The sequence below is a fragment of the Erythrolamprus reginae genome, chromosome 7 (genome assembly GCF_031021105.1).
Source record: "Erythrolamprus reginae isolate rEryReg1 chromosome 7, rEryReg1.hap1, whole genome shotgun sequence".
Taxonomy (NCBI): domain Eukaryota; kingdom Metazoa; phylum Chordata; class Lepidosauria; order Squamata; family Dipsadidae; genus Erythrolamprus; species Erythrolamprus reginae.
Window position 1 is genome coordinate 40,409,014 of NC_091956.1, and position 16,396 is coordinate 40,425,409.

General features: G+C 43.4%; 1 protein-coding gene across 4 annotated transcripts in view; it reads right to left on the reverse strand.

Moving 5' to 3' along the window:
• The window catches only part of LDB2 (LIM domain binding 2), a 266,234-nt gene that overhangs the window by 197,761 nt on the left and 52,077 nt on the right, over positions 1–16,396 (reverse strand). For all 4 annotated transcript variants that reach the window (XM_070757375.1, XM_070757373.1, XM_070757374.1 and 1 more), the window contains exon 3: positions 8,935–9,107. In XM_070757375.1, the coding sequence (XP_070613476.1) occupies positions 8,935–9,107 (173 nt within the window). The remainder of the gene's footprint in view (positions 1–8,934; positions 9,108–16,396) is intronic.

Consider the following 16,396-nt stretch of genomic DNA (forward strand, 5'->3'; position numbering starts at 1 on the left):
TTATTTTTTATTTGTCTACCCGGCAGGAAGCCGTTCTGATCTTCATGTATTATTTCATTTAGAATTTTTCAAAGTCTAAATGCATAAATAGAAGTGAAAATTTTGTAATCTACATTGAATAAAGATATTGGTCTATAATTTTGTATTTTATCTTTTTCTGTACCTGTCTTGTGTGTTAAAGTTATTAACGCCTCCGACCAAGATCTAGGAATTTTACCATCCATTATAATCCTATTAAAAATCTCTAACATGTTTATGGTAGGTATATTACTTTCTATTTTGTAAAATTCAGCTGGTATGGCATCCGGGCCTGTAGCTTTATTATTTTTTTGGTTTTTTAAAATCAACTGAAGTTCAGCCATAGTAACTGGGCCATTAAGCTTTTGTTGTTGTTCTTCTGACAGAAAAGGTAGATCTAATGAATTTAAAAATTTAAAAATCTCTTCTTCTTTTATTTCTTCTTTACTATATAAAGTCTTATAAAATTCCTCAACTATTATTTTCTCCTCTGTTCTAAATCTTGGCACTCCTTTACTATCTACCAATTTTTAAAATCATTTTTGATTCTCTGTTTCCTTAATTTGAATGCTAACCATCATCCCGGTTTATTTGCAATATTCTTGTTTGGCTCTTTTAATTTTTTCAGCTATTTGTTCTTGTTCTATAAGATTTATTTTATGTTTAACAAGATCCCTTTTTCTTTTTATCTTTTCATCATATGAATTATTTTGTAATGCCATTTCTAAATCCTTTAGTTCTTTTTCTAATTGTTCATATTGTTTTTTTTTCTCTATTTTTTCTTGCAGTGTAAGAAATCGTTAATCCCCGAATATATGCCTTGGTTGTGTTCTGCTGGGCTCTCTGATAGGAGCCTCCCAAAAATTCAAGGATACAAATTTCAGACACACACACGTTTGAAAATTCAAAACAATGTTCTTTATCACAAAAGTCAAAATAAACTAAGCACTCTTTTTGTATTGCAAAGAGCACTCTTCCCAAAACAACCGTGTAGTCTGTACAATTTCTCTTAAGCAGTTCACACCCCTTCTTCTCCCAACAAAGGGAGACACACACACGTTGCTTTGCTTTGGTTTCAAAGGTGTGAAAAAGCAACAAAGTCTAGCACACAAGATTCCTGACAAAACTGCAACAGATATTCTTCCACAACGGCCAAACCCACATGCTGCTATTTATAGCAGCAGCCCTAATTACTGGAGCCCCACCCAAACACAGGTGGCCTCCCTTATTTCTTGTAATATGTTCTTACTTGGTCTCTTCTACACATAATTCTGCGCTTGCATGGGTCCAAAATGTCATTATTTGAAGCAATAGAAGATAAGGAAGATTGACTGCCTTGGCTGTGTGCCAAGCCCTCCTCTGCCAAGTCACTCCCACCTTCTTCTTCGTCCGAGGAAACTAAACTCTGCACTCATTTTGTCGGCAATAACACAGGCCTGTGACCTGTTGAAGTTTCCCCTGCATCCACCTCCCCATTCCCTGGGGCAGGAGCTGGGCCAGAGCCAACCACAACAGGTTGTATCCCATAAATTTTGTGGGGATGTTTCTGAGTTTTTGTTGATTTAAAAAAAAAATTCTAATTCTTTTTCCGTCCATTCAATATATTGTGGGTCTCGTAAAACATTCCTATTCATTTGCCATTTAATTTGTTTCCTGTGTCTTTTCCAATAGATTACCAAAGGGTTGTGTAAGTATTCGCGTACCATGCCGCCTTGATTGCATCAGTGGAATCCCGCCCGGCCGCTCTTTTTAGGGTGACCAGCTCCCTTCTAAATCAGGGGAGAGTTGGGGAGCCCTTGCAGGGCAGTGCCAAGGAATTTAACTCATTTTTCGCTGATAAAATCGCTCGGATCCGGGCGGACCTCGACTCCGATTGGAAAGCAGAGTCGACTGACAATGAGTCAGTCAAGGTGACTGGGGCACGTACTTGTCCCTCTATCTGGGAGGGGTTTGATCTGGTGACACCTGATGAAGTGGACAAGGCCATTGGAGCTGTGAGTTCCACCACCTGCTTACTGGATCCGTGTCCCTCCTGGCTGGTTTCGGCCAGCAGAAAGGTGACACAGAGCTCGGTCAAGGAAATTGTCAATGCTTCCTTGGGGAGTGGGTCCTTTCAAACGCCCTATAAGAAGCCTTCCCTGGACCCAGCCGTACTTAATAACTATCGTCCAGTCTCCAACCTTCCCTTTATGGGGAAGGTTGTTGAGAAGATGGTGGCGATCCAGCTCCAGCGGTCCTTGGAAGAAGCCGATTATCTATGTCCCCAACAGTCGGGTTTGAGACCCGGTTACAGCATGGAAACTGCTTTGGTCGCGTTGATGGATGATCTCTGGCGGGCCCGGGACAGGGGCTAAACGTCTTTGTCCATCTGTCTGGGAGGAGTTTGACTTGGTGACACCTGATGAAGTGGACAAGGCCATTGGAGTTGTGAGTTCCGCCACCTGTTTACTGGATCCATGTCCCTCTTGGTTGGTTTCGGCCAGCCGAGAGGTGACGCAGAGCTGGGTCCAGTAGATTGTCAACGCCTCCTTAGGGAGGGGGTCCTTTCCAACTCCTTATAAGGAGGCACTTGTGCGCCCCCTCCTCAAGAAGCCTTCTCTGAACCCAGCTGTGCTCAATAACTACCGTCCAGTCGCCAACCTTCCCTTTGTGGGGAAGGTTGTTGAGAAGGTGGTGGCGCTCCAACTCCAGCGGTCCTTGGAAGAAGCCGATTATCTAGGCCCTCAGCAGTCTGGTTTCAGGTCCGGCTACAGCAAGGAAACTGCTTTAGTCGCGTTGATCTCTGGCGGGCCCGGGACAGGGGCTTGTCCTCTGTCCTGGTGATTCTTGACTTCTCAGCGGCTTTCGATACCATCGACCATGGTATCCTTCTGCGCCGGCTGGAGGGGTTGGGAGTGAGAGGCACTGTTCTTCAGTGGTTCTCCTCCTACCTCTCCGGTTGGTCGCAGTCGGTGTTAGTGGGGGGTCAGAGGTTGACCTCTAGGTTTCTCCCTTGTGGAGTGCCTCAGGGGTCAGTCCTCTCCTCCCTGCTATTTAATATCTACATGAAACCGCTGGGTGAGATCATCCAAGGGCATGGGGTGAGGTATCATCAATATGCAGATGATACCCAGTTATACATCTCCACCCCATGAATATGATCCACCATGTACCAGTACCAATTCTGTAATGTCCATTTTTTAAACTCTTTCCAACCCAATGCCACTACCGCTTGAGCACTTTCCAATTTCCAGACCCCAACAGCCTCCAAACACTGGCACATCACTTCCACTGCTTCGTTGACTGGACATGGGGTGGAGATGTAAAGCAATTTTATCCGCGAAAAATGAGTTAAAGTCCTCGGCACTACTCTGCAAGGGCTCCCCAACTCCCCCCTGGTTAAGAAGGGAGCAGGTCATCCTAAACAGAGCGGCCGGGCGAGTTTCCGCTGATGCAATCAAGGCAGCATGGTACGCGCATCTTGCCGCCTTGAGCACCACTTTGTAAGTCTTAATATGAGCTCTTACAAGTGTTCGATCGGATTCAGATTTACTCTTCCTCCATCGCTTCTCTAGACATCTCTTCTGGCGTTTCAACTCCCGGAGCTCCTCGTTCAACCATGGTGCTCTACGAGGTCTAGTGCCGCAGAGAGGTCGCAATGGCGCAATCCGGTCGAGAGCCTCTGCTGCAGCCTTGTTCCAGGCCTCAGCAAGAGACTCTGCCGAACTGTGAATGAGTGTATCTGGAATAACCCCAAGCGCCCTCTGAAAGCCCTCTGGGTCCATCAGGCGTCTGGGGCCTGATGGACCCAGGATTGGAGTCAGGAAGTTAAGCCGCAGTAGAAAATGATACTTGACTCAGGTCCATGGCTGTCATGGTGGCCATGAACTCCTGTGCTAGCCCAGAGGTTGTTCAGGTTTGTTGAAGCCACTTGTTTCAAAGAATTCTCTAGCCTTGTCGACATTCTCAAGCTTCACTCTTGCACCTTGCCAATACAATGAGAGACGTTCTGGGATAAGCCAGCGGAAGGTTATATTTTCCTTGATTAAAATTTTAGTCAGAAAATAATATTCCCTTCTGCCTTCTCTGACTCTTCTTGGAACTTGTTTGAGAATTATAATTTCTTTCCCTTTAAAATCAAATGTTTGATTTCTTGTCCATTTTAAAATATCATCTCTTATAGTCTTCCTTACGAAATTAATATGGACCTCCCTCGGTAGATTATGTTTTCTAACATAGCTTGTCTGTACTATGTAAAGTTCGTCAATTCCTTTTATGAGTTCCTGAGGATCGACCTGAAGGATCTCTCCAATTATCTCTGTCATTTTTGCATTTAAATCTTCATCTTTTTCTTCTATAATATTCTCAAATCTCAAGTCATAAGAAGCGCGTTGCAATTCTAAATGGGTTATTGCCTCATCATATCCTCTATTGATTACGATGCTGTGATCCTCAAATTCATCCATTCTCTGCTCTACGTTGTCCATTTTCCCTTCAACTGTCTTAATTCTTTGTTCATTCTCTTTCAAGGTTTGTTGTATTTCTACAATTTTCCCATCTAATTCTTTCATCATTTCCTTCATTTCGCCTGTATCAACTTTCAGGTCACCCATTTCAGCTTTCAAATCTTCATGATTATAAGACACCCACAAAAAGCTTGTATTTTTATGATGATCAGCAATGTTAAATTTAGTAAATCAATGCCTAAGACATTAAAAATATTTCGGATTTGGAGCCTAAAAAAAAATTAAAGTGAAAATGGTTGCAAGCAGCCAGTGGGGGGAGGCCTTATTTCTGATTTAAAAAACCAATAAGCATCATTTTTTTCAGTTCAGTTATATTTTTCTTATGATCAGGAATGTTCAAACTAGTAATCCCACACCAAATTTAGTAAAATTGTACATATTTTGCAGGATAAACTATCTATAAATTGAAAAAGAAATTCACAAAAAAGGGGGGGGGGCTTTTATGAGCAAAATAAGCATTATTTTTTATTTCAATTTTCATTTCATTGTCTGCAGAAATGTTCAACCTAGTTTCCAAGGGAAAGAGATTTTCAAATTGACCAAATATAAGCACTTAAAATAAAGAATTTACAGTTCGAGTCACACAGACTTGAAAGCAGTACAAGTGTGACTTCCTTTACCCACCAAAAACTAAGGCCCCCGCCCCCCAAAAAAATTGTCAGAGAGAACTCCTGAAATGATGAAAAGTCATGAAATTTCAAGTTTCAGAAATGCAGGGAAAATTTTTTACAAGGCCTCAAAGTTCGATTTTGAGTCTCACAGATTCGAAACATGACAGCAGGGTTTTAAACTTGCTAGATTTGAAGACTCTTGCACTCCTAACCCCTAACTCAAACAAACAAACAAAACAAACAAATGAGGCAAATTCATTTTGTTAGTTTTTCCTTTAGTCACAGAAATAGGCGTTTTATTTCTTGCCCCTCTTGGAAAACTTTTTCATGTGGGAGGAAAAGTGAGCTACACACACACACGCCGCTTGCCGAGGTTGGAAAACGTTGCCACAGGTGTGTGTGTAGCTCACTTTTCCTCCCACATGAAAAAGTTTCCCAAAAAGAGCAAGAAAGTGGGGAGTGGGATGGAGGGTGGCCGAAAAATAATGGCTCCCCTCCCCCCAAAAAAACTTCAGGGAAATACAACGGGACATAGCCCCAGGGGTCAGGAGAGATCCCAGGCCAGCCTGGCAGGTAAAGGGACAGTAACCTGTGGCTATAGCCACAGCTCCACCTCCTCCTCCTCCAGCACCACCCTGCCTCTTTTCCTCACTGGGCAAAGTAAGTTGTCTTGTTCTACCTGCTCATGCCACAGAAGCTCAGTTGTCCGGAAAGGCAGCTCCCAGTCTAGAGGCCAAGGCAGTTCCTGAGGGGCATTGTCTTCCAGCCTTGTGTGTGGATCCTGGGCTTCCGAGGTGGGCATCTGAACTGGAAGTGGTGCCGTCAGGGACCCTGGGAGGAATGCCCGCCGCCAGGCAGGTGAGGCGCGCGGCAGCAGCTTTGGAGAAGTGGGCGGGCATCCCCTTAACTCATGCAGCTCGCAGAGGAGCCTGCGGGGTGGCTTTGATCATCCAGCGGGATGGGGCTTGGCTCCATCAGACCCCACCCCAATCTCCCACCTTCAGGGGTGCCTTTGGGAGGGTGCACCGGTCAGCGAAGGCGCTTGGAGCAGAGGACGCCAGCTGCGGAATTCCCGAGCTGAGGCAGCTTTGCTCGGAGCACCTTCACCGACTGCCACGCCCTCCCAAAGGTGCCCCTGAAGGCAGGAGATTGGGGTTGGGGCTGATGGATCTGAGCCTCATCCCGCTGGATGATCAAAGCCACCCCGCGGGCTCCTCCGCCGGCTGTATGCGATGAGGGGACGCCTGCCCGCTTCTCCGAAGATGCTACCACACGCCCCACTCATCCCCGGGGCCAAGCTGCCAGCCTCCAGCCGAGGACTGCCAGGCAGCCTAAGGGACAGCTGCCACCGTCGCTGCCCGCTGCCCAACATTTGGTGTACAGTGGTACCTCAAGATACGAACCCCTCGTCTTATGAACAACTCGTGATACGAACCCGGGGTTCAGAAAAATTTTGCCTCTTCTTATGAACTTTTTTCGAGTTACGAACCGGCGTTCGGGAGGCTGCTGGGAAGCCCCCTGGCTGTTTTAAAAGGCGACAGACGGGCGGCAGGGCTTCCCAGCAGCCTCCCGAGCGCCGGTTCGTAACTCGAAAAAAGTTCGTAAGAAGAGGCAAAAATTTTCTGAACCCCGGGTTCGGTTCGTGAGGTTGGTGGGAAGCCCCCCAGCCCAGCTGTGACCTTTTAAAACAGCCATGTGGCTTCCCAGCTGTCTCCGAACGCCGAACGCTGAAGTTTGGGTTTGGCGTTCGGCTTCGGGAAGCTGCTGGGAAGCCGTGCGGCTGTTTTAAAAGGTCACAGCCAGGCTGGGGGGCTTCCCAGCACCCCCCTGAACCCCGAACTTTTGCCAAACTTCTGGGTTCGGGATTCGGGGGGGTGCTGGGAAGCCCCCCAGCCTGGCTGTCACCTTTTTAAACAGCCGCGCGGCTTCCCAGCTGTCTCTGAACGCCGAACGCGGAAGTTCGGGTTTGGCGTTCGGCTTCGGGAGACAGCTGGGAAGCCGCGCGGCTGTTTTAAAAGGTCACAGCCAGGCTGGGGGGCTTCCCAGCACCCCCCCGAACCCCGAACTTTTGCTGAACTTCTGGGTTCGGGGGGGTGCTGGGAAGCCCCCCAGCCCGGCTGTGACCTTTTAAAACAGCCACGCGGCTTCCCAGCTGTCTCCGAACGCCAAACGTGGAAGTTCGGGTTCGGCGTTCGGGAGGTCGCTGAGAAGCCCCCAGGATGTTTTAAAAGGTGACAGCCGGGCGGCAGCGGTTTTTTTTGCGGGGTTTTTTTTTGGTTGCACGGATTAATTGACTTTACATTGTTTCCTATGGGAAACAATGTTTCGTCTTACGAACCTTTCGTCTTACGAACCTCCCCCTGGAACCAATTAGGTTCGTAAGATGAGGTATGACTGTATAAGACACACCCATTTTTGACGCACCTTTTTGAAGTAAAAAGGTGCGTCTTATACACCAAAAATACAGTAAGTAGTCCTTCTGGTGCTGTCAGACTTGTTATATTTTTGGCTATCATAAAGTTTTCTGGAAGACTCTATAGATAGATAGCCTGTCCCTATATAGGCTGATACACTCATTTCCTGATAGAGGATAGGAACACATGACCTCCAATTTAGTACAATATATGAAGTGTGCATATGTTTGTGTTTGAGTAGTGCAAACCTGGCCTCTATACAACTGAGTCTTTGCATGATATGCCAAGCACATATTTAATTGAACAGTTGTATGATTGTCCCTTTTCTAAACAAATTGAAGTATCCATCTGGGCTTGTGTCCAGATCTGGCAGTCTCTTTTTCATGCTCTTAAACAAAATATATTAAACATAATAGTAATGCTTTTTCCCAGTTTCTTGGTTATGACTAGCAATATGGTTATATGTCCCTTAAAAATACTAAGATTTAAGAAACAAAGAAATTCATCAACCCTCAGAAAAAAACATTTGTTATACAGTGGTACCTCGAGATACGAGTTTAATTCGTTCCGGACCTGGGCTCTTAAGTCGAGCAGCTCTTATCTCGAACGACTTTTCCCCATAGGAATTAATGTAAATAATTTTAATTGGTTCCAGCCCTCAAAAAACTCACAAAGTTAGTCTAAATTATGCAGAAAGACATGTTTTTAATGAAGAAATGTACATGTACATATAAATGAATAATGAAGTTTCTTTCACTTAACTTGTAAACTTTCTTAAACTTTTAAATTTACATATGTTCAACTTCTCTGCCACCCAATCCTGTAGGACAGAGGTCCCCAACCCTTTTTGCACCAGGGACCGGCTTTAAGCGATCAAGAGAGGAATGGGTGAATGAATGGACGGAGGGTGGGAAGGAAGGAAGGAAAGGGACAGGAACAGAGGAAGGAAGCAAGGAAACTTATGAAAGGGGAGAGTAAGAGAGGAATGAGTGAAGGGAGGGAGGGAGGGAAGAAGGTGGGAAGGAGAAAGAAAAGAAGAAATAGAGGAAGGGAAGGTAAAAGAGAGAAAGAAAAAGAGCAAGAAAGAAAGCTGCAAGCACCCCCCCGAGCCCCCCCAGGCCAGCTGCAACCTTTTAAAACACGCGCGCCGCTTCGCAGCTGTCTCCTGAAGCCGAACGCGGAAGTTAGCGTTTGGCTTCAGGAGACAGCTCCTTGGCGCTTGTATCTCGAATTTGGGCTTGTAAGTAGAACAAAAATATCTCTCCCCTCCCAGCTCTTATCTCGAGTTGCTCTTAAGTAGAGCAGCTCTTATGTCGGGGTTCCACTGTACACTGAAAAGTATCTTGAGCACCTATTTGCATGTTTCACATCACCCTTTCCTATTACCTTTGTGAACATAGGTTTTCCATGTTGGCTGACCATGATGCATTGATCACAATCCACTGTGATGGAAGAATTATGATAGGATTCTTTTGAGTGCTTGAGGATGTACTGTAGTTCTGTCACTCCTCCTTCAAAGACAGTACTAAAATAACGAGGGATGAGAGTCCTTCCAATGGCTGTGGGGAAAATACAAAGCACATGAGCTGCTAGAGAGAACATCTTAAACTGTTCACAGCTGTTAATTGACTAGACCACATTGACTTTATAACAAATCAATCTTAGTTCCCAAAACCAGTAACAGAGTAGCAACTGGACATTTTTATTCATTTAACAATCAGTTGCCACAGAATAATAATTTTATTGTAACTTTTATTTCTGCACCATGGGTCTGCAGGGATAGATTTCGAGAAAATTATGACTGCTGGGTCTATGTCAGTGATGGTTAACCATTTTCTCATCATATTTCAAAAGTGCACAATAACACCCATAATGCAGTGCACCCCTCTGCGCATGCATGCATGACCCCCCTCCTCCTTCCCCACATATGTGCACATAACTTCCACCCCCTTTTTGAGTCTAGCAGGCCTCCTGGGGCCAAAAATGGGCTGCAGAGGAAATGCCACACACCCCACGCTCCCCCGTGTGTATGCATGAATGATCCCCCGTGCATGCCCCCCGCCCCCCACACATCCTGAATATCAGCTGGCCTGGTGGAAGGAGCATACATGTGCAGTGGAGCTGAGCTGGGCAATAGCTCATGTGCCCACAGAGAGGGCTCTGCGTGCCAGCTGTGGCACACATGCCATAGGTTCGCCATCACAGGTCTATGCAATTGAAGCCCTGCATCTTGTCGTATACACTGCAAATGCATACATTTTTTTCCTTTTTTGTGACAACCATACATGACCTTCTGGATTCTCCTGTTACATGTCTTTAAATAAGACTTGTAAGGTGGAATATTTTTGCTTAGGATTCCAGCCAGCTGCAATGCCGTTTTCATTTATTCTCTGTTCTATTTCAGAAGGTCAGCATTCCAGCCCTTCTCTACCCATTTCAAAGCAACTGGGCCCATTCTTCACTTTTCAGCTTTCTTTCCCCTTCTGCTCCAGATATACAATGATCCAGCAATTAATACATACAATATTATAAAATTATCAATGTATAAATAAGATTATAAACTCCTGCTCTGTTTACTGAGGTTAACAAAACTCAAAAGTTTTTTATTGTGATTTCCATGATTTTAAAGACCCCTCATGAATAAACCTTACTGTCTTATCAAATTTAGAATTTAGTATGCACAAGGTTGCAAATTCACCACTCTTCTGATAGCATTGAAAGGAAGTGTTTCAAAAGAGGAATAGGAAGAGCTTTGGGTTTTTGCTTTCTCTCATGGAGCAAGACACAACAGGGACTCATAGTCACACTCAACAAGTGTCAACCTTCGCTATGTTTTCTGCATATCTCTACGTTTGGTTGCCAATAGTAACGGGGAGGGGTCTTGGGGTGAGGGGGGGAGAGAACAGGAGGCCCTATGAAGAGAGATAAGTTTCATTTTCCTTGAAACCAGGTGATCTGAAGGAGACTGTTAGAAGTTACATTCCATAAATGTGATGTGGAGTGAGGATGTATCCACCTGATGGTCATGGACACTAGGGATTGGCCATTTTCCCAAAGGGCAGTCAAAAAGGGGTTTGATATACACATGTATCACACCTTTTTCTCCAGTCTTTGCTTTAACCTTGATTGTTTTTAGTTCTGATTTATGATAAATTCACTTTTGAACCTTATGAGTTTTATTTTTCTTAAATACTGACTGTAGCAGTTGACATTAAGCAAAGGCTGCTGAAACATTCACTCCTGGAGAATTAATTATACCAGGGACTGGCAACTATGTCCTAACATGAGAGCGGAGAGGAACAATCTGAGGAGGATTCCAGCTTAAGAAGCCCTCCCCCCCCCATACTCCAAAAAGAGGAAGATTCGGCCCCAAGTGGAGAGGACTAACTTCAAGCAGAGCGGCCAGATGGTCCATGGGAGTCAGAGTAAGTCGCATATCAGAGGATGAGCCTCTTTTTTCTGATGCAAATGTGACCCACCATAAGAAACAAAAGAAGGAAAAGTGGAGCGACGGTCAACCAGGAGGGCCACCTGTTAGCTGAGTTGGTTACAGGCATAAAGGAAGCCCTATTAGTGGTGGAGAAAAAAGCCCAAAGATACCTAAAAGTCCCTACGAGTGAGGAAGAAGGAGAGGAAGAGGATACAGTTGGGCCCCCAGGGCAGGGAATGCAGCAGAGAGCAGCAGCCCAAACCCCCTCTCTGGTACAAGGCCAAAATACCCCCCACCAGGGAGAACACAGCAAGGGGGAGGCCTGGAGGCGAAGAGCACCAAATGCCCCTCCTTTTACTCAGTGATATGATGGTGCACCGGGAGGCCTAAGGTATTTCTTGGCCCAAGTAAATCAGTACATGGAGGATTATGAGGAAGAGTTCCCAAATGATCCGGCCCCGTGTGAGAGTGGTCACCCAAGCGTTAGATGGAAAAGCGGTAGATTGGATGGTTTCCCTCCATGAACAGAGGGACCCCGCCCTCAGGAATTTTGATGAGTTTATGATGGCTCTTAGAGCACGTTTTGAGGATCTTTTAGCAGAAAGAAAAGCCAGAACCAAGCTGAAAACCCTAAAACAGGGAGGGAGATCAGTAATGGAATACACCCAGGAGCTGATAGGCTATGTCAGCTCGTACCCAATTGGGATCCTCATGGATGGCCTAAACGATGCGGTTTACCAGCACTGCAGAGCTAGAGCAACCCCTAGAAATCTCAGTAGATGGTTCCAGCTGGCAGCGGAACCTCCTGAGGGGCCAGTGTGAGAGAAGTTTCCCCTCGAGGGGGGGACTGGGGCCCAAGGAAAGGTGCCAAATCAAGCTCCGAGAAAACCAGGCCTACAGCTTGCTTCCGTTGTGGAAAGGAGGAGCATCGGGCAACAGAGTGTCTTGCAGAACCTGTGCCAAGAGTGACCCCTACTGGTGGAAAGAAGTCGGAGCAGTACACCAAAAAACCCCCAGATGCCGGCGAATGGGGAAAGAGACTGTAGAGGTCGCCCCCCCCAAAAGGGGAGGAGCTGGGACCTCCGGCACATCTGATTGTTGTGGACAGCGAGCCTGAAGAAACCATGTCAGTAAGTCCCCCCGCCGGATGCATATACATTCCCATCACACTATGGGACCCAATGTGGGGGACAAGGGGAACCATGTCAGCCCTTTTGGATTCAGATTGCACCGGAAATCTTATGTCTCCAGAGGTGGTGGAGAATTTGGGCCTTAAGTTACGATGCCTGAGGGACCCCGTCTCATTTACCAACTGGATGGGAGATGGGCATGGTCAGCGCCTCGGTGGTAGCGGCGGTTCTCTCGCACCTGCGGAGAATTGCTGAATCCCCGCTGTTTGGGGGTGCCGATTCAATTTAAATTGGCCCAAACCTCCCTGAAGGGGAGGGGAAGAAGGGGACTTGGTCCCTTTTTGGGGTCGGCAAACCCCAGGGATGATCAGACCTGGAGCCTCCACCATCAGCGGTGCGAAGGCGGCTAGCCACCATTAGCTGAGGAGACTGCATGCTAGAAAGAGTTGCTTGAAGAATTGGAAGTCATCCGGAAAAGAAAAGGGAATGTAAGTTTTTGTGCTGGAGTTGTGGCAAGGAGAATTGACTGTTAAATTGAGCATTGCTGCCGGAGGGAAAAATATTTTTTGTTACTTTTTGCTTATGGATTACGGGAAAAGGAGTTCAAGAAATTGGGGAGAGCAGCTAAATGGATACTATAATTGCTGTTTTTTATTACAAATGGAACTAGAAGTTAACATCTAAAAATCATCTTGGAAGAATTTGTGAATTTGTAAAAATGCACTACTAATTTCTTTATATATATACTATTTGGATTCAAAAGTTGAAAAGCTGAAATAAAACAATAATAAGAGATTTAAGGATGGTATGGTTGCCATCTATTGGTACAGACTGTACTTGTGAGAAAGTTCTTTGAGTTGGAATTTTTTGTTTACTTAGACTCAACCTTCACGAAACGTGCTATCTGGATTGATTAAACTTGTTGTTGTTTCTGAATAAAGGGGGGGGGGAGCACCTGGTTGGGTTTTTTGTAGGCTGTTGGTTTAAGCAGCTAGACAAAATTAGTCAATCCTTATGTAAAGGAGAAGGAGATGCAGGAATTAAGAGAAATAAGAGACTTGTTGGATAAGCTTCACTTGGAGATTTCTGAGGATATTAAAGGTTTCCACCATGAATTGAGATAAATAATTGACAATGGAATTGGATCTGGAATAGGATTACAAATTGGAGATGGCAAAGAGAACATTGATAACAGTTATAATGGACTTGACGAATTTGGAATTGCAACAGAAAAAGCAGAAGAACATGAAGTGGGAATAGAAGATGTACCTGAACAAGACGGACTTGAAATATTTAAAGAGACAATCACTGAATGTGGAAATAATAACAATTTTGGGATTAAGGATGAAATAATTGGGGGATACAGTGATCCCTCTATTATCGCGAGGGTTCCGTTCCAAGACCCCTCGCGATAATCGATTTTTCGCAATGTAGGGTTGCGGAAGTAAAAACACCATCTGCGCATGCACACCCTTTTTTTCTATGGCCGCGCATGCGTAGATGGTGGAGTTTGCGTTCCCCGCCGCCCACGCAAAGGGGAAACCCCATTCGGCTCCTCGCTGCTGCTGCTGCGCTACCGAGCAGATCAGCTGCTGGGCGGCCGAAGGAACCTTCCCTGGGTCTTCCCCCTCTTGCTGGCGGGCGGGCGAGCGGCGGGCATCAGCGAGGAGCCGGGGTTTCCCCTTTGCGTGGGCGGCCGGGAAGACCCAGGTTGGGGGTTCGGGGGGTGCTGGGAAGCCCCCCAGGCCGGCTGCGACCTTTTAAAACAGCCGCGCCGCTTCCCAGCTGAGTCCTGAAGCCAAACGTGGAAGTTCGCCTTTGGCGTTTGGCTTCAGGACTCAGCTGGGAAGCGGCGCGGCTGTTTTAAAGGGTCGCAGCCGGCCTGGGGGGCTTCCCAGCACCCCCCGAACCCGGGTTGGGGGTTTGGGGGGGTGCTGGGAAGCCCCCCAGGCTGGCTGCGACCTTTTAAAACAGCCGCGCCGCTTCCCAGCTGAGTCCTGAAGCCAAACGCGGAAGTGGTTTTTTTTAATTAATATTTTTTTTAAAATCGCGATATAGCGTTTCGCGAAGATCGAGATCGCGAAACTCGAGGGATCACTGTATACTACATATCTTTTGGATGGTGTATGGTTACATGCTGAGGTGGATCAAGAGAAATCTGGAGATAAAATTATAGAAATTTCTGAAAAACTTTTGGTAGATGAAGATACCAATGCCCATGTCTTAAATGATGAGTATATTAAGTTAAGCACTGGCAAGGGAAGTTATAAACAAGGCTATTAGATTTTGTCATTTTTAAAAGGAATGGGAATTAAAGATTGGGAATCTGCAAAGAGTGGTTTTTTAAGGGGGACTTTTTATGTAAAGAAGAGATGGGTGAGGAAGAGGAATAAAATGAAAATGGAAAATAAAAAGAAGCGATATAAAAAGATGGGAGAGACAATATTAAATATAGACAAGGAAAAGGGCTCTTTGTAAATGGTTGATTGCATTCAGAATATTTTATAATATTTTATAACAGTTTTTTTTTATTTTAGTAATTACTTTTAGATTCATTTAGCAGTAGTAGATTTATGAATTTGGATAAAATTTACAAGTAAATAAGTAAATTAAATATATTAAGGTGATTTAAGTAGGTTTATTTTAGATTTCTAAGGATTGTTAAATTTGGATAAATGTGCTTAATGGGGTTCATGGATTTGAAAATTAAAGTATCTGTTTTTATTGCTTAATTTTAGTTTATTAAGAGGGGTTTGGTGAAATATAATAATGGCATAATAATAGGTAATGAATTTAAATGTTTGTATTTGTTTCTTAAACTGATAAAGTATATAATTTTCATATTGATAAAATTAGATATAAGGATTTTAAATTTGTTTTTGAGATTTTTACTATATTAAGTTAAGCACTGTTAATCGAAGATATAAACAAGGTTAATAGATTTTTGTCATTTAAAAAAGGAATGTGAATTAAAGAGTGGGAATTTGCAAAGAAAGGATATTTAAGGTGGACTTTTTATGTAAAGAAGAGATGGGTGAGGAAGAAGAAGAAGATTAATATGAAAATGAAAAATAAAAAGAAACTATATAAAAGATGGGAGAGACAGACATTAAATATAGATAAGGGAAAGGGCTCTTTGAAAATTGGCTGACTGTATTTTGAATATTTTATAATATTTTATATTATTTTATAATAGTTTTTTTTTTATCTTAGTAGTTACTTCTTGATCCATTTAGCAATAGTGGATTTACAAACTTGGATTTATAACTAAATAAAATATCAAAATATATTAAGGTTACTTAAGTAGGCTTAATTTCAAGATGTAAGGTTTATTTAATTGGGACTAGTGTGTTAAATGGGATTTATAGATTTGTAAATCAAAGTATTTGTTTTTATTGCTTAATTTCAGCTTATCAAGAGGGGCTTGAAGAAATATAATAATGGCATAATAAGTAATGAATTTAAATGTTTGTATTTATTTGTTTTTTAAATTGATAAAGTATATAATTTTTATATTGATAAGTTTAGATATAAGGGTTTTTAGTTTGTTTTGAGATTTTTACTAGAGGGAAGAAGGCACTACGGCTTTGACATTAAGATTATAAAATCTGAAAGATTTAGATTTTACAAATAGTTTAAGGATATTAATGATGGACTTAATAAGACATTAATTGAGATTTATTTGGATGACGAAACTAGAAGGAAAGGAATAAGGGGTGTGTGATGATAACCCAAATTAAATAGATGGGATTTAAGAATGTATAATTTGATTATACAAGGTGTACTAGTCAAAAACTATTTTATTATAACAAAAGAGAAAGTATATGACTTTTTGTATTATATGATGTGGAAGAATTTTTTTTTAAAAATACTCTGTAAAAAAAAAGAGACAAAATAGTGAGAAGTTAGAGGAAGAATATAGGAAATTAGAAGAATTACAAAAGGAACCTGATAAAAAGGAGATTAAACAACAGATGATATTGGTAAATATATCGTACTGTATTTATGTATTGTATTGTATTTTTGTATACATGTATTGTATTTTTATACATGTATTGTATTTTTCCCTAATGAATTTTAATCTATTTCCTATTTTTTCAATCCTTTTAATTTTAATATTAACTTTTAACTTTTAGATCTTTTAATATTAATATTAGTAGTAATATTTAATTTTTAATTTTTTTAAATTGATGGATAATTGGGGTGGGTTTAATAATATGTATGGAATGAGTAAGTGGTATGAATGGTATGGGTGGGGTGGGTGGGATTATGGTATGGATGGGGTAAA